The sequence below is a fragment of the Siphateles boraxobius genome, unplaced genomic scaffold, assembly GCF_051911475.1.
Source record: "Siphateles boraxobius isolate OS27281-9 unplaced genomic scaffold, OSU_SipBor_1 66, whole genome shotgun sequence".
Lineage (NCBI taxonomy): Eukaryota > Metazoa > Chordata > Actinopteri > Cypriniformes > Leuciscidae > Siphateles > Siphateles boraxobius.
In genome coordinates, this window is record NW_027509193.1 from 12,720,415 (window position 1) to 12,739,510 (window position 19,096).

General features: G+C 34.7%; 1 protein-coding gene across 1 annotated transcript; it reads right to left on the minus strand.

Annotated features, from left to right (window-relative positions):
* Positions 1 to 9,825: 9,825 nt before the first annotated feature.
* Positions 9,826 to 10,170, minus strand: rprml (reprimo-like). The gene has a single exon (XM_077213783.1). It carries the CDS (start codon positions 10,168 to 10,170, stop codon positions 9,826 to 9,828), a length of 345 nt encoding a protein of 114 aa, XP_077069898.1.
* Positions 10,171 to 19,096: the final 8,926 nt, after the last annotated feature.

Sequence of the window (19,096 nt, forward strand, 5' to 3'; positions counted from 1 at the left end):
GAAGTGGGCGCGGCAAGGCATTGCGCTACTTTCGTGTTTTGGAACGTTTTAAAGTTTAAAACAACGTTATTATAAAGACTTTTTTTTAAAAACGATTTAATTGAAATATATATATATATATATATATATATATATATATATATATATATATATATCAAATAGTATAAAAGATAAGAATTATGTTCTGTCCTATTAACAAAAGATAATATAGTCTACTAGTAGCCTACTATTAACAAATGTTAATCGGTTTTTAAAAGTTAAAATTATACTTTATCCATTTGTTTTGTTGAGTCAAATGACTAACAATGTAAATTGTTAGCTTAACAAAGCTTAAAACAAAAACAAAAATAATACAATGAAAAAAAGCTTGAGCGTTTGAACATTTGATTTAATTGAAAATAATTTTTAATACTCAACCAACAATTTTTTTCATAGACCATACATAACAATTATATGATGAAATGTGAAATATGACGGGAAAAAGGAAACACTCAGTTCCTGTGCTTCAGAGTGTAACTCCAACCCTACCCAAACTTATCCCTGTTGTGTGCTTAAATGTTTAAGATGCCTTCATAGATATGAAATATTATTATAACAAAATACAAATACACAAATATATATAATTGTTTGTGTTTTGTTAGCTTAAGTTTCAGTGTGCATTGCTTTTGTAACCTTTAAACGTTAATGAAGATAAATACATTTTTTATGGCTAAATCATGCAGAAAACCATCTAATTCCAAAGGGACTATAGGCCTACCTTGAAATGCAATGTAAGTCACTTTGGATAAAAGCGTCTGCCGAATGCATAAATGTAAAGTAATATCTATTGCCACTGTATATTAAAAAATAACTCCAGATGTTCATACCTCCATGAACAACAGCCTTTTTAAAGTGGATTTTAATGTGATTATTCAATTTGTCCCGTCTTGTCAGTTTAAAAATACTGCTATCACAAAAAGGGCAGTGAGTATTTCTGCAGCATGTTGTGCATTGCTCCAAAGTTGGTAGTGCTGAAGCTCTCTGAATCGTTATTTGCTTCTATAGGTGAAATAAAATACAATTAATGCAATTCTTATGGTCAGAAAATATAACAAATGCTGTAAAATACAACGCCAACAACAAATTAAATCACAAGTCATTAATATGTAACCTAACAAAGTGATACTTTAAAATAACAATACATGATCAAGTGCCTTCGTCACAAATCTCACTTAGTCAAATTTATTATTATTTATTATTTAATAGACTATTTACAATATAATTTATTATTATTAAAAAGCACTTTTTACAATACAGTTTGTTTCAAAGCAGCTTTACAGGGATAATAGGAAAATAGTGCAACAAAGTTTGTCTCTGCAGATCTAGAACAAAATAGTGTCATAATTCAGCTTAAGTAAGTTCAGTGTTGATTCATTTATGTTGTAAAAAAGTTATTAATTCAGTTAATTAATCTATATAGCCATTCTGGAGAAAACAGTGATGTCATCATCCAGTTCAGTTCAGTTCCCATATAATGATGTCAATGACAGATTTGAGTTAGTTAAGTTTTATTTGGGTCAACTTCAAAAGAAAAGGGAAAAAAGAAAAACAATTTACAAACAAACATGTAAAAAGATCAATAGTATTGTTGAATATTAACTTACAAAATACTTAGAGCCGTTTTGTATAAGCGTATAAAGTTAAGTATAAAGTTAAGTATGTTGCATCCATCAAAGATAGAACCACTTTTTGCTCCGCCATAGTTAAACATGAACTCCGCCCACTGTTAGGCTGGAGCTGTAGTCCTCACACTGCTATGACGTATGGTTCTGCGGTTCTGCAGTTGGTTATTATTCGATTTAGACAAATTGTACGAATTGTTCCTGATGCGTCCAGTGGGGGGATATACTGAATATACTGATATACTAAAATAACATCTTTAAATCGACGCTCGAAACTTACACATTATTAACCTTCCCATCCATAGACTTCGACCAATTTTGTGTTTTTGTTAATTTAAATATAAACGTTACAGTGTAGATCTGCACTACAGATTAAAATATCTGTAGATATTACAGATGTTAATATCTACAGATATTAACATCTGTTGGGCTTCCCTCTTCACTCAGCCTACAGAAGACTATTTGTGTTTGTCAATTAAAAAAACAATAATACACATAGTTAGATCAGATGACAAGTAATGATATATGACCTACTGTAAAATAGTTATATTCACCGTAGGTTATACAGGAGACTGAGTGAAATATGTTGTTGTGAATTTATATAAAGTTATTTAGATATTAACCATATTTAGCCCATTAGACATACAGTACCGTGTAATCATGTGGATCCTCGATGAAACTGCTGTATTCTCTATTGGTCGTCATACAGCTACAAAACAGTGTCCTGCATAGAATTTTATGAAGAAAAACACAAGTTATACCTTTTCTAAAATTCCATGGGCCATTTAGAAGAAAGAGACAATATTGTTGTTCACAAAAAAAAAGATTTATTAACACCATTTATGAATTATGATGACTCCCGTAGATGACTCTATTGCTTGCCACTCTGTTTTTCTATCCTCCTGTCAAAGTGCTCCTGCTCACTGATAAAAAAAAAAAATTAAACATTAAAAAATTTAAAAAGGACATCCATGGTGAATTTGATCTTGTCACTGTGGGTGTGTGTGGGTGTGCAGCCTAGAATTGATGTCAGGTGAGTGTGGATTGCATCAATTTGCTCCTGATCTTCAAATTACAACAGCACAGGGACTTGTTGGTGGAATACTTTTGGAAAGTGTCAAGCCACTTTGATTTCTTTTGGCCACTGATGATGGCCTGTGCAGAGAAAATTGAAAATGACATTAAAAACATGTCCATATATGTCTCAAAAGTCATTTATTTAGACAAGCTATTGGTTTGGAATGCAGTCAAAAAGAGATGGGTGTTTATAGTTCATACAAGTTTAGAGAGAGAAAGATTTTCATTTCATTTATCTATGGGGTCTATATGACCCCAATTGACTTAGTAGTAAATAAAACATGGTTCCCTTCATCTCAGTTGCATGCAATTTTGTCACTTTTTCAACATTATCTATCTATACACACACAAAAAACTGGGCTTGATTTGGTTGTTCTAAAGGTATGTAAAAAAAATCACAATCATAAACTTTGGGGTCAATATGCCCCCACATTGAATTTAATGGGAAAAAATTGTTTTTTATTTTTCATTTGTCAAAAAAAATAAAAAAAAATATATCCAGAATAAATCTGAAAATTTCCATATCACAATGAAGTCCTGGTCCTAGAGCACAAATGTAATGTGGAACGAACATGATCACTTGCACACACACGTACACACACACACACACGTACACACACACACACACACACACACACACACACACGGTGTGACTCCAATAGAAAGCATTTTTATAGAAATTGACAAATAAAATCAATAATTCCAGCATATATCTGAAAATTCTCACACATAAATGAAGACTTGGTACTAGATCACTAATGCAATTTTAAATTAATATTATCACACACACATGTGCGCCCACACAGACACAAATACACACACAGATAGAGAGAGGTGTAACTGCAATAGAGAGCATTTTTATAGAAATTGGGAAATAAAATTCACACATAAACGAAGGTATGGTATGAGAGCACAATTGCAATATGGAAAGAACATGACTACACACAGATCACATACACACAGAGAGACACACACAAACAAACAGGTGTGACAGCAAAATAGAGCATTTTTATTGAAATTGGCAAATAAAATCAATAATTCCAGAATGAATCTAAAAATGTTCACACATAAATGAAGGCCTGGTACTAGAGCAAAAAAAAAATTTGGAATGAGCATGATTACACACGCATGCACAAACTCACGCAGACACACACGTACATGCGTGCACACAAACACACACAGACACACAGGTGTGTTTACTCTTCACTCCTGTTCCTATCCGCCTATTTATTTACTTTTTAAAAATTAATTTCTAATTCTAAAGTTAATAATTTTATACATTTCGATTATGAAATAATATGTAATTGCAATCCAGTATTTTCTTTTAGTGGCAACTTATGTGGCATTATTGCAAATTTATTTGGCATTACTGTAAATTTATATAGCATTATTGCAATAACAAGACACTTCAAAAGACCTCAAACAACAACAAAAATAATTCTAAACTTTGACAAAATACTAATTTAATGTATTTTAAAATGTTTAATTTAAATTTGATCATCATTAATGTGTTTTTTTCATAAAAAAATAATATTTAATATGAATGCAAATGGTGTAGTTGAGGAATTTTGCAGTAAATAGGTTAAAAAAAAGTCATATCCCCAAAACACATATATAGATGAGAAGTAAACAAAAAAAAAATGATATATATTGAAATATATATATTTTTGTACAATCGCTCTATACATGTTTGGGGTCATATAGACTGGGGTCAAAGTTTTGTGGTATCATGTATGACGTTAGCCTGATCCCACCAGACTCTCGTACATTTCATTTCATTTGTACATATTGTAGGCTACATACTGAAGGAAAATGAAAATTGAGCGGAAGGACGTAGGAGGGCAGAGGCAGGATAGTATGACCTTGGAAATAATCAAAATATTTGAGTGAGTGTGCAGTTCAACTCTTTACTTATAGAGAGAGATTTGTAGTCTCTCGAAATAAATGATTGGCCCATCCATTGATATGTAGAAACGAATTAATATCTACCTACCCTAGCTCTATCTAGCTAACCGTTTATAAATAATAAATGTTGCACCATTGCTAAACAACATTAACTTTAGCAGATTATTTAACATAACTCAATTCGTGTCGCTGTGCAGCCTACCCCTACTGGACCTATAAGGAACAACAACACGGGCGTATAACTGTCTGGGGCGTAAATATTAAAATCATAATTAAATATGAGGCATTTACTATTCTTTGGGCCATGTTTTCTATGTATTCTTTTTGTTTTTTTGATCTATTTATTAAGTTATTTAAGACGTTTGTTTAAAGAAAAAAACATAAAGGTGTATAATAACCAGCTTACACCTTCTTAGCCACAAAGTTGAATCAGGTGTTTGCTACCATCTAGTGGCCATATCAATGTTGCAGAAAAGCATGCCAAACATTCACCTCAATTATATTGATTGCATTCACAGCATATTTCAAGGCAATTTATGCATTTCACTCCTGTATGAGATAAAGGTTTACTTATGAATTTTTTTCCTGAAAATTACGGAATTTTACTGGCACGATTAAGGTCTGATAAAGTAGTAAATGGAAGCATTTAAAAAAACGAACTGGTCAAAAACAAGATCAAAGAAAGAAAAAAGTACGCCATGGTCATATAATAAAATAAACACAATAAAAAAGGCAGAATAAGACAACCAGAAAAATGTGGCTGTATATATATATTTTTTCCGCTGTAATGAAAATATATAATTTATAATAAAAACAAACAAACTATAATATATGAGAAAGTAAACTGTTAATAAAAAAAAATAGAGAATCATAGACAAAAACATTTTTCATACGTGCACTTATGTAGGGCTATGTGTGCATGCTCCTGAAATTTTATTTGGCCAAATACTTTATAAACATCCAGCGCTTACACGGCAAAGCTCTTTCATTGCTTTGGGGTTCTTCGGACCAAATGGTCCCGAAGAATTTAAATAAAAAAATGTGTAAAATCATAGCTTCATCGGAATGGTCCGAAGTTTGGTGACTTTGTTGGTACTTGGTATATGAACACCCCAAAAAATTGGGGACAGGATTAGAATAGTCTAAGTGGTTGTAAAAAAAATGGTCACACTCAGGGCCTTCGGGTCCAAATGGTCCCGCCATAGGAAATGAATGGGAAATTGGCAAAAATGTGACAATACAGAGTTTTTTTGTGCGTACAATCTACAAATCAGCCACGATCCAGAAAAAAAGCACACAACAGTGAAGGGGTGAATCTATAAAACATCAAGAGTGCAAAACAGACACATCCACACACACACAAACACACTTTTATACATAAACAAACGAATAAATTCAGATTACATATGGGTTTTGCATTTTTAAAATGCTCAGTTTGTCCACCAGATGGCATCCATCTAATTTCAAAATTTGCTTTTATGAGGTCTAGGCTTGACTCTAAAATGAAGTACAGCTTTAAAAAAAAAAAAAAAAAAAAAAAATTATTTTTTTATTTTCTATTATATTCAATGGGGGGAAAATGGGTCATATTTATTGCATAAATATTAATTATAAATCTTAAATTATCTCAAAACATCAAAAAAGAAAAGAAAAAATATTATAAAAAACAAGTAAAAAAAATATATATGATTTTCTTTTAATAAATATGAATCAAACCCTTCCGGACCATTTGGTCCCGAAGACCCTGAGTGTGACCCTGAAATGAAGGACCCCAGAGGGTTAATATTTTATCAAACAGGTTAACTCTGTGAATCTCTCTCTTTCCAGCTCTCAGCTTTCCCTCTACTTACCTTAATTTTTACAGTCCATTAAGGGAAGTGGAAATGGAGGAAAGGATGAGATGCACGCTAGAGAAAAAACTCCACGCTGAGCATGAGACAGAAGCCTGAATTGAATTGGAGAGCTCTCTAATTGTAATTGTTACTAGTAAGAATTGAATTGTAGTATGGCAAGCCGTTTAAGCTTAAATTGTACCCAGCCTTACTCATCGTAATTGCATTTTTACTAGTAAGAATTCAATTAGAGAGCTCTTTAATGCAATTCTTACTAGTAACAATTCCAATTTAGAGAGCTCTACAAATGAATTTTTACTAGTCATGTCTCCATTGACTTAGATTCATTTTTAATTAGAGCTTTACAATTGAATTGTTACTAGTAAGAATTACAATTAGAGAGCTCTACAATTGAATTTTTACTAGAAAAAAATGTATTGAAAATATATGTATATGTATAATTGCAGAGCTCTGTAATTGAATTAAAGAGCTCTGCAGTTGAGTTGTTACTAGTACGAATTGAATTAGAGCTCTCTAATTTAATTATTACTAGTAAGAATGCAATTGCAGAGCTATTTAATTCAATTCAAGAGCTCTATAATTTTAATTGTTACTAGTCATAATTGGATTACAGAGCTCTTAAATCGTAATTCTTAGTAACAATACAATTGTAAAGCTCTTTAATTAAAAATGAATGGAAGTCAATGGAGACATGACTAGTAAAAATTAATTTGCAGAGCTCTCTAAATGTAATTCTTACTAGAATTGCATTAACGAGCTCTCTAATTGAATTCTGACTAGTAAAAATGCAATTACAATGAGGAAGGCTGAGTACAATTTAAGCTAAAACGGCTTGCCATAGCACATGGTCTTAAAGCACATTAAAAACACCACATAGGCCTATACATATAAACAACATTAAAAGCTTGATATTTCACCACAGAGGGACTTTAATAAAGTTAGATTAAATACATAAATTCGGATTTAACATTTAATGCTTTCAGGTTTGCTTAATAGTTTTCATTTCGCTGTTTTTATTTATTTTGAGGAATACTGATTCTGTTTTTCTGCAAGTGAGAGTAAATGCCTGCTCACATTGAACTACAATAACCATCATATTCACCGCACACAAAACACATGCACAATACTCCCAATTTCTCTCATGGAGTCAGGAAAAGTGTCAGTCAATAAATGGGAAACAAAGAAAACTTGAGTTACTTATTTGAAAACGTAACTCAGATATTTTCTTGTAAGTTTAAAAGTAATGTGTTTTTACCCGTTACTTAAAAAAAGTAATCTAATTACGTAACTCATCATGTATCCATTACATGAGATGCACGTTTACAATGATCATGACAGAAATGTTGGTTATATTTATATTGTAAGTTCAACCTTTACATACTCAAAATAATTAATTGGTTTGAGTAGGGTAAACTTAATTTTAAGAAATCAGTTCACTTAAATTAACTTATGAGTATATAGAAGTTTATTTTTATTTTGCGTTCAAATAAACTGACATTTAATTAATCTGAAATTTTTCATTGTTTTGACTTTTATAACCTTGTTTCTTTTAATTTAGACAAACTTAAATTTAACTGAAACTCCATGGGCAGGGATTTCTATTTCCCAACATGCTTTGCCAGTGATGCTGGAAAGGGAGAGTAAATGCTAAATTAAGTGTTGTATAATGTTTTTTTGTGCAAGATTAATGTTAAGTGTGCGATTTAGTGTTTAATGTTTTGCTATGCTAATTTAGAAGAGTTTCTGTTATATGTTTATATATTATATGTTCTGTTATGTGTTTTTTAGGGGGGTTACCATCATGACCAGTGATATGACAAAAGTTATATATCTTCATATCTCAATTGAACTGAAATGTATGTGTTGGTTTATTTTAAGTTGAGCAATTAAAATGTATGATTACTAAATCTGTCAGTTCAACTTGCCTAAAATTTGAATTTCTTAACTACGTTGACGTAACTGAGATTTGTCAGTTTATTTGGGTTTGCAGTGTGCTTCTATCACCAAATATATCATACACTTGAAAAATCTATATTATTTTCTCTGACTTGTAAAATTTTGTCTAAAAAAGTGATTTTCATACTACTCATTTTCAAGGCTAATCCTTTCCAATCAGCTTTATTAATCCACATTTGTAAAAAAATTAAAAATTGGTTCCCAGAGATTAAGGTGCATCACTGGATTATCTATGCCAATTAACTATCGAAGATGATGCACGAAGAATAACCTTTTTTATAGATTTTTTATTAATGTGGCAAAATTGGCCTGTTATTTCACTTACACTGTTCTGCATGGCTGACCATTGGAGAGAAATAAACAAAAGGCAGTGCAATGTTTTAAACAACTTTATTCAAAGCATGCTGCACAATTTCATGTTTGCAAGTCAATATTACAAAATACTCCATGCTTCACTGAGGTTTTACTTATAAAGTTTCTGACACACAGCGAGCACCGCGCATGCACTCGGCGAGCACTCGGCCACAAGTTAAACTCCAAGAAAAATACATTTTGACATCTTCAAAACACCTGCGATTCAAGGTACAAAAGTCATCGTTCACAAAACAACATTCTTTTGGAAGTGATTGTCTAATACAAACCAGGGTGGTGGTGGGTTTGGGAAGTCAGAATTTCTCCAATTATAAGGCTATAACCCCCCACCCCGAAAAGGGAGTCAAAACAAAATTTAGAGGGTCTTGGTAAATGTAAATATTTCCTTTCGTATAAGTATATATAGGTTTCACATATTGTTTTCATTAATAATAAAAGTTAGACCAATTATTTTTACATGTCGCTGAATTGCGCTGACAAGGAAGTAACCATGACAACACGTAGCTCATGCGCTTTCCATTATGACGAAGTTTGTGCGGGTGAGTCAATAAATCATAAGTTATCGTGTGTCACTTTGTTATGAAAAAAACTTTTGTGTTCTATATTCTAAATAAGGGACTTTCTTGCGCCCAAAGAAGCTACAATTTGCGTTTCGCAAGACGAGCCGTCGAGCACCCTCACACTAGTCAATTGTTCGCATTCTTTTACAAATAATGCAGTAGATAGTTACTCTGCTTTTTATGAGGTAAAAACGTGTAAACACTTCACTGTAAAAAATCACAAGCAAAATGACCTCAAATACAAAAAACTACGTAAACATGAATAAATACATTCTTATTTTGTAAACGTGCAGTTGCATCTCTGTCATCTTTGTTTCAAGAACAGTTCATCCACATGACCTTTTCTTCCCAGAGCACTCGTGAACATAAAAGTTGCATATCTTCCTGCCTCCCAATCTGAGGATAGGCTAATTGCAGGCCGGTTACAGGTGACACCCGTGGCTAACTCAGTCCGATCATCACCGCCTCGACGTCTTTGGATGGTCTCCGGTCCTTGACGAGGAAGTTAATCATACTTTCGGACTTGATCATGAGGTTGCACCCGAGAAAGAAGATCCCGAACATCACCGTGAGTGAAAGAACGCACAACACCGCAATCTGCACCACGCGCGTAACGAACAGCTTGCGCTCGTCGTGAGCGAGAACTAAAGACCCGCCGCCGTCGTTTGCGGTCACCTCGCTCCCGTTACCCGTGCAGCAGTCAACGAGAGTCCCCGCGAGCTCTTGACTGCGGTTGAGCAGAACGCCGTGCGTAAACACCGTATGGTTGAAAAACGTTCCGTTCATCCTGAACGAAGACGCAGAAGACTGACGCTGAAGACAATCGAGCCTCTTATCGCATCAACTCACTTTCTGCAACTGCCTGTTGAGTCGAGTAAGTTTTATGAAGAGAAAAAGTAATAAAAGTATATCCTAAAATCATTTAGAATGGTTCATGCCTTCAGTTTACACGCAACTTGGATAAAAAAGTGTCCCGTTTCTGTTGCGTTCCCTCACACTTGGCTGTCAATAAGTGGTGTTTACAAGAACGATCAACGCCCAAGGCACTTGCAAAGCCAATGCAACTCAGCTGAGATCTGCGCGCAGTTTTCGTGCGTGTGTTTGCGCGCGTGCGTGTGGTCCATGTGGGAGACGGTGGGGGCCGGGAGGGAGAGAGAGAGCGCGATCAGCCTGGATGTCGCCAGGGAGACCATTCTGTGTCAGAGCTAGAGAGGATGCTCTAATTGATCCGGTGGTCAAAAATGTCAAACCTTGATCGCTCTGGAAAATCACAAGAAGCCCATCATGCACGCCTTGAGCTGGATGTACCTCGATTTTTGAAGTCTTTCCGTCTCATGTTGTCCTATTCAGACCCTGCGTTTATCCCAATGGACATCACTTTTTTGTAGTGTTTTTAGAGTTAAGTCAATTGCACTTTTTGAAATAAAAAACTTTGGAAATCAAGCATGGCAGCCTACGACACAATACCTTTGTTAACCCTGTAAAGCCAAATATATGAACTAATAGTCAGATTTTTTTATTGCACAGTTTATTGAATTTATAGACAAAATATTTTAAAGAATTATTTAAAAGTAAAAAAAGTTTGCATTTTTGTTTTTTGTTGAGTAGCATATTTGATACATCAGGCATTTACCCTCTAATAAATTGTTTAAACTTAAAGGGATAGTTCACCCAAAAATGAAAATTAGCCCATGATTTACTCACCGTCAATTCATCCTAGGTGTATATGACTTTCTTCTTTCAGACAAATACAATTGGACTTATATTAAAAAATTCCCTGTCTCTGCCAAGCTTTATAATGGCAGTGAATGGCTGTTTTTGTTTTGAAGTCCATAAAAGTGTATCTATCCATCAAGCAATGAGTTTGTGTAAGAAATTATTCATATTTAACACCTTACCACAATGTAAAATTCCAGCTTACAGCCAAACGGCCATACACAGTCTACGTACTTACGCCTAAAGCACAACTTACGTAACTTGTGACGTCAGAAGTAGCGTAATGCATCACGCGTAGCATAAATATCAGCAGTACGTCGCATTACTCGCATAAGTTGCGCTTTACAGTTTGGTCGAATCCGTATGTTCGTTTGACCGGAAGCTAGTTATTTTACTTTATAAAGTTTTAAATATGGATATTTTTTTTATACAAACGCAAAAAAAAAAAACTGCACAAACTAAACTGAGAGGGGCACTTACGTATTGTTGTCCTATAGTTTATCTGCTTCTATTGTTCTCACTTGTAAGTCGCTTTGGATAAAAGCGTCTGCTAAATGAATAAATGTAAATGCATCACTTCAGAAGGCCTTTATTAACCCCTGGGAGCCGTGTGGAGCATTTTATCATGGACGGATGCACTTTGATGGACTTCAAAACAGAAATGGCAACATTTACTGCCATTATCAAGCTTGGAAGAGCCAGGACATTTTTTTATATAACTCCGATTGTATTCGTCTGAAAGAAGAATGTCATAATACCTAGGATGACTCGAGGGTGAGTAAATCATGGGGTAATTTTCATTTTTGGGTGAACTATCCCTTTAAAGTATCTGTGCTGTCTTAAAATTTGAAGTTTAGTCAACTCGAAATGTGAAGTTGTAGGCCTACTAGTGACAACAGCAAAGAGACGTGTCCCACGCCATGAAGGTTCACATTTTTACAATTATGCAAAAAGGCCTTTTACTTGATAATAAAAGTAGTATAAACTATCAATCAGATGACAGAAGGCATATAGAAGATTTACTTTATATATTTACTACAATATCTAGTAGAGATAGTTCATCCTAAAATTAATGATACTCATCATGTCATTCAAAACCTGTATGACTTTTTTTTCTGTTGAAAACAAAGATATTTTGTGTCTTGGTGTTTTGTGTGTGTCTTGGTGTTTTGTGTGTGTCTTGGTGTTTTGTGTGTGTCTTGGTGTTTTGTGTGTGTCTTGGTGTTTTGTGTGTGTGTGTGTGTGTGTGTGTGTGTGTGTGTGTGTGTGTGTGTTGACTCAATAAATATGAATGGGGCCCAACACAACATTGAACCCAATTGCATTGCATTGTATGGACAAGCAATTTTCTAAAGAATATATTTTATGGCTGCATTTAAAGCATAGTCAATTAAAATCTATAACATTTAAATGGCCACTTGACTATAAGGTTTGAACGGGTTAAAATGACATCTGGTTTCCCAAGAGACCCAGCCAATGTAGTTCCAAATATCACAAGAATTATGAAACAAACAAAGTCTATTTTATTGATTTACACAGAGTAAAGTATTCTCCAGTGAAGCTGTGACAATAATTTGAAAAAGCGAGGACAGTGCTAGTGTGTCGAGAGCGCGCGGGCGGACGGGCGGTGGCTGGCAAATGTCATACTGACAGAAAAAAACGTGGGAGAGAAGAGACGGGGATAAATTAAGAAATGAAAAACGAAGTGTCGATAAAACCACAGCAAACTTTTCTGTGAAAGTCAAGCTGTTCTGCGCTCACCATTGATTCTTCACTTTCTTTGCCAAAAAAAGAGAAAAAAGCGTATTTTAATTAATTGAGGCACTGAAATATAATAACAGGATTATAGGATTATTCTACTTCCAAGTAAATATCTATTTTCTACCTGTCAGACAACCTGCCTGTAAGAATGATTTGCTGGTTTAACAAAAGTGCCTAATTAATTTGTGAAAAGGTCTCTTACAGACAGACTATAATCACCAAACCCTTCAGCATTATGATGTGGTCAAATTCCATCATTGTTTAGAATGCAATTAGCCCAGCTGGTGCTATAAATAAGACTGCACTGCCATGTTTTCCAACCCTTCTTTGTGTACTTGCCTTGTGCTTTCATCATTTATTGCATGGATTAATATGAAAGAAGCTTAAGAGCATAAACACATATGCTGCATATATCTCACAGTTTCAGTGGACTTCACACATTACTAACTTCCTTAGTGCTCTCTCTTGCAGTTCCTGGCAAGATGAGACACATATATTACTATTTCTATGAGTCCAGCAGAAATACTGTGTATTTCACAAATTTAGATACTGACGGTTCTCTTCACTTCTTAGCAACAGGCAACCTTTATGCATAGTGACAGATGGCTGGTTATTTTGGTTGGAAGAAATAGATAGAGGAAAGGAATGAGATGCATGGATAGAGACAGAGGAGGTTGCAGGGTGAACGGTCAGAAAAGTGGGGAGATGTTTCCACTTAACTGAGGGAATTGGCAGCCTAGCAACAAAATTTAAGCAAAGATGTCCCCTAGCAACCAAGTAGGCTTCACTCTCTTATCTTACTGCACAGATACTTGCACACAGAAACTAAAGCGGTAAAGTTCAACGATGCAATGAGACAAAAAAATGTACACAAACAAATATGTACAGTTGAACAGGATGCACATTCAGTTTTCAGCATAATTACTGCAGTTGATTCTGAATAAAACAGAAAGATCACAGATTTTTAACCTTCCTTTGCCACATAGTTACAACTGTTTGTTGTCTGTGGGGGTTTAAAATCTCCTCCCTTTATCTAAATGGCACTTTGCCGAGATCACCCAGCGAGTACATTAGCAATATAGTGCTAACCAGAAGACCCAGAGAGGTCTCGCAGCATGGTGCTGTGTGCGCTCACATCTGTTTCTGACTTATTTGAGTTTGTGTTAGAGACTCGGCGTCACTGACATTATTTATTCAACAACAACAAAAAATAAGCATCAATCTCTCAAAGCAAGCACAATTAGTTTTTCCATCCATAGGCATTCAGCTGTGCATGTTTTTATGTGCATTTATTTGCAGGGAAAATAAATGTATCTTCCCAAAATATGTTTCAGAGTATATTTCACTTTTCTTTCCTTTTTTTACTTTGTCGTGTGGCAGACAAAAATGGAAAAAAGTATTGTACTGTACTTTAATTCGATAAATGTTTTTTTATGTTGTATTTTTAAGCGATTTTATGGTACTAAATTATATTTATGCAATACTTATTATCCATTTATTACCTTTTTATCCCTTTTTGAGCATTAAAATAAAAAAAACTTCTTAAACTTCCTTTAATGACTTAAACTTTCATAGGCCTGCCTAAAGAATTAGGTTTGGTTTCTTTTTATAAAAGACACTTTATTGATAAAGATACAGCAGATTATCGCTGAAGTAATAAAGTGCTGAAGTGAAAAAAAAGTTTATTATTACGAAAAATGCATAAAAAATCGTTTACATTAAACGAGTTGTGCTCCAATATGAGGTTGATATCTCAAAAAATGAGCTTTCAGTAATATTTTGTTTGGGCACAGTACCAAATGTTTCCACTAGATGAAATTTGCTTACCATTTGTTTCCACTGCGGTCATTTTTGACTCCGAATAGTACAAGTGTGACCATTTTTTTCAGGACCATTTAACCTTTTCAAAACATGTCCATGATTTTTTTGTTTCTGTTAACATAGCAAGTGCCAAAAACTTTACCAAGTTCCGTACCATTCAGATGAAGTAAAAAGAGCACCAGAGGGTTAAACAAATATTTCGTATTTTGTATATAAAACGAACATTTAAAATGTTCTTAAAAGGTCAAGAAAATACATTTCCAATCATAAAATGTCTTAATGTCAATGCAAAATACTTTGTTTACTAGATGTTAACAGGATTTCTGTCAGGACCACTATTGTCGATTGGCAATAGAGTTAGGACTGGCGGTATGGTTCTGTTCTGGGCAAGAACTCCCTGCTCATCCAGCATGGATAAAAGCAAGAGCAGCAATAACCCCCCTTAGGGTAAACAGAATAAAACCAACATAAAAGTATTGCAGATTTCATTAATTCAAGATCTTAAAGTACAACATAGGCTAATTCAAGAATTTATTCTGATTCAGGGGGAATCAGAATGCCAAATCCTGACAGGAGTTGGGGATGTTGCTGATAATAATGAAGGAGCTTATATATGTATACAGTGATATGCGTCATATTATAGGTAGACGTGGATCAGCTGTGAGTCAGCTGATGCGAGCTTGACTAACGTGACCTGCCAGAACTGATGCTACGCTTAATGTTAATAACATGTTTTGTTAAAGATTTTGTAAGCATATTGCATAGTTGTGCTTAAAGTCAATTGTTTAATTAGCGATAACGCAATGAAACACAGCAAATTGTGTGGACTAATTTTGTCCAGGCTGTCAAAAAGAAATTATGAACTAGGGCTGCAACTAACAAATATTTTGACCATCTACTAATCTGGCGATAGTATTTTTTTTTTTTTTTAATTAGTCCGATGAAAAATCTGTAAACTATATAAGGCCTGACCTGGGCTACAGAGAAGCAGCACTGGACTTCAGGCATTTTGGCATTTCCTTCTCCCCAGTCTTCCTCCAGACTCTGGCACCTTGACTTCAGAATGACATGCAAAATTTGCTTTCATCCGTAAAAAGTACTTTGGACCACTGAGCAACAGTCCAGTGCTGCTTCTCTGTAGCCCAGGTCAGGCGCTTCTGCCGCTGTTTCTGGTTCAAAAGTGGCTTGACCTGGGGAATGCGGCACCTGTAGCCCATTTCCTGCACACGCCTGTGCACGGTGGCTCTGGATGTTTATCAGGGTCCCCAAGGTCTGGAATCAGTCCTTCTCTGCAATCTTCCTCAGGGTCCGGTCACCTCTTCTCGTTGTGCAGCGTTTTTTGCCACACTTTTTCCTTCCCACAGACTTCCCACTGAGGTGCCTTGATACAGCACTCTGGGAACAGCCTATTTGTTCAGAAATTTCTTTCTGTGTCTTACCCTCTTGCTTGAGGGTGTCAATGATGGCCTTCTGGACAGCAGTCAGGTCGCCAGTCTTACCCATGATTGCGGTTTTGAGTAATGAAACAGGCTGGGAGTTTTTAAAAGCCTCAGGAATCTTTTGCAGGTGTTTAGAGTTAATTAGTTGATTCAGATGATTAGGTTAATAGCTCGTTTAGAGACCCTTTTCATGATATGCTAATTTTTTGAGATAGGAATTTTGGGTTTTCGTGAGCTGTATGACAAAATCATCAGTATTAAAACAATAAAAGACCTGAAATATTTCAGTTGGTGTGCAATGAATCTAAAATATATGAAAGTTTAATTTTTATCATTACATTATGGAAATAATGAACTTTATCACAATATGCAAATTTTTTGAGAAGGACCTGTATAGTGAATGTATCTAGCTAGACTGTACATTATAAGCAAAAGAGGGTTAAAATACAAATATTACATCAGAACATATTTTCAAGAGTCAAACTAATATTTCAGCATATTTCACAGACAAAACATATTTGGGTAAAAGGGTTATTCGTTATTCGCTACTGTAAAGCGTCACGACCTTTTACAGTCTATGGTCATGACTGGCTGATGTTTCCGAGCACAACGCGCAGACGCCACTAATCGATAATGAATTTGTTGTCGATTATTTTCATTACCGATAATAATCGATTTTGTCGTTACAGTTTTTACAGCCCTACTTTTTGTTACAGTCATATGCAGATGAAAATACGTATTTCGGATCGCATTTAAAACATTGCAGGGTTTTTTTTTTGTTGCATAAAATTGTTCTGGCAGGAGGATACTGATTTGATGTTATGAAATGCACTCAGCAAGGAGTTTGGTAATTAGATCAATTAGATCTAACGCTGGTCACATGATTTAATGACTCGGTGCTTGGAACTGAATTATATGTCTAACACAAAGTTAATTTAGTGACATGAATGGAGGCTGGAAGGGTTTTCAGAATGTTCTAAGACACCAAAGACATCTCCAATCATCAACTCACATCACATGAAATAATATTATTAATATAATAATTAATTCACTTTCCTTTCTCTTTCCAGTATACAGTATTGTAGCAGAGAAGCATGAATACAGAGACGTTGCAAAGGAGAGGACAACTAGTAAATAATGAAGATACATTTAAACTGAAAAAAATTTAAACCTTGGCCTATAAATAAGGTTGGGTAGTTTTACCATTTCTCCTTTGAGTATGATGCTGTTTTTCCTTTGTATCCAAGTCTGATACTGCCATTTCTGTTTTATTATTGATGAGTCTGATACTGTTTTTGCCATTTCTGTTTTCTTATTTAATATTTTAAGTCCAACAATATTTTTGCTACTCCTGTTTAAGGCTGTTCTTAGCTTTGCTGTACTTATCTGTGCTGTGCTGTTATGCATGGTATTATTGTCCTTAGATTTTGTAGTTCTGTAAAGCACTTTGGTCAGTCAGTGGTTGTTATAGAGTGTGCTATATAAATAAAATGAACTTGAACTTGTGAATTTAAACTGAAAATTTGAATTAGTCTGAAAAAGGAGTTTATTTAAATATGAAATTGGGGAAAATTGTTATATGTTTTAAGTGTTGTTTTTTGTTGTTGTTTTTTGCTGTTTTATGTGTTTTTTTTTTACTTTTTATATAATATCACAGAAAGTTCAACGTGTTTAATGAGTATCTTTGTTTTCTGTGCATCAAAGCATCAAAACAACAGCATCTATTGTGAGATAACAATAATTGGGGAAATAAAGAGTGCTTGTTTTTTTCTTGTACAAAAAGTTAGACCGGCCTGATTAGATCAATGCTAAAGAAACCGCAGATACCACTGGACCTGTCACCCCATCCCTTCTGTGTGTCTCCGTTTTTTCCTCTTCCCCTCTCTGGTCTGTTGCTTAGTTACTGCTTAGTGTGCTGGAATTGTGGAATTGTGTTTGAGATAGAGAAGTTGAGGGATAAGCCACAGTACACAGGCTTGATCTGCACCATTGTGTGCTGGCAGGTGTTTGCGCCTCTGTTCTCCTGACAATACTTCCTCAATAATCTCCATTACTCACCTGTGACTCCACTTTCATTCATGCACTTTTGTGTTCAGAAAGAAATGCCTAATAGATCTGCCGAGCTCCAGACCCGATCTGGGGGTCAGCATGGGCTAATAACACATAATACGTGTTTGGATTGAGCTCTGGTGGAGAAACTGATCTTTGACCACATAAAGCGAGTGTGTGATGTGTACTCCCAGAAGAGGGCTGAAAAGTGACAAAAAAAGAAGCAGGAACAATTAACGCAGAAGGTAGAAATCTTGTGTTTGATGTTTGTGCAGAGCTAGTTTGAACTCTGCAGGAAGAGGATCTCCTCACAGAGTGAGTGTGCCTTAAAGCATCATGATCTGACTGATACTCACTATACAGTAGTGGTGTCAGCATGTGTTGCACAGACAGACGATGAAGAAGGATAAAGTTCAAAACATGAGTCTTTAATAGTAATCCACAGAATAAAACAGGACAAAAGGGAGTTGCATACACAAATTAACACAAACGAGACCGGATACTAAACATAGGAAAATGCTTAACTTAAGTATACCGACAAATTAGGTAATAAATATAACACAGCTGAACTAAACGAACTAATGACATCAGTAACCATGACAACACAAGAGAAGCGGGAAAAGAGCAAAACAGGAAATTCATGAATACAAACTAAAAGTCCATGAAAAAGAAACTAAGGACAAACAAAATTGAATATTTATAACATAACGCCCCCCTCCAGGAAGGCACGACCTTTGAGAAGGAGTTGGCTTAGGAGGAGAATAAGGAGATTGCGATTATTTTATTTTATTTTATTTTATTTTATTTAACCTTTATTTAACCAGGTGAGTCTCATTGGGATTAAAAAGCTCTTTTGCAAGAGAGATCTGGCCAAGACGCAGCATAAAATAACATAAAAAAAATTTTCAACATATAAAAGACATCAA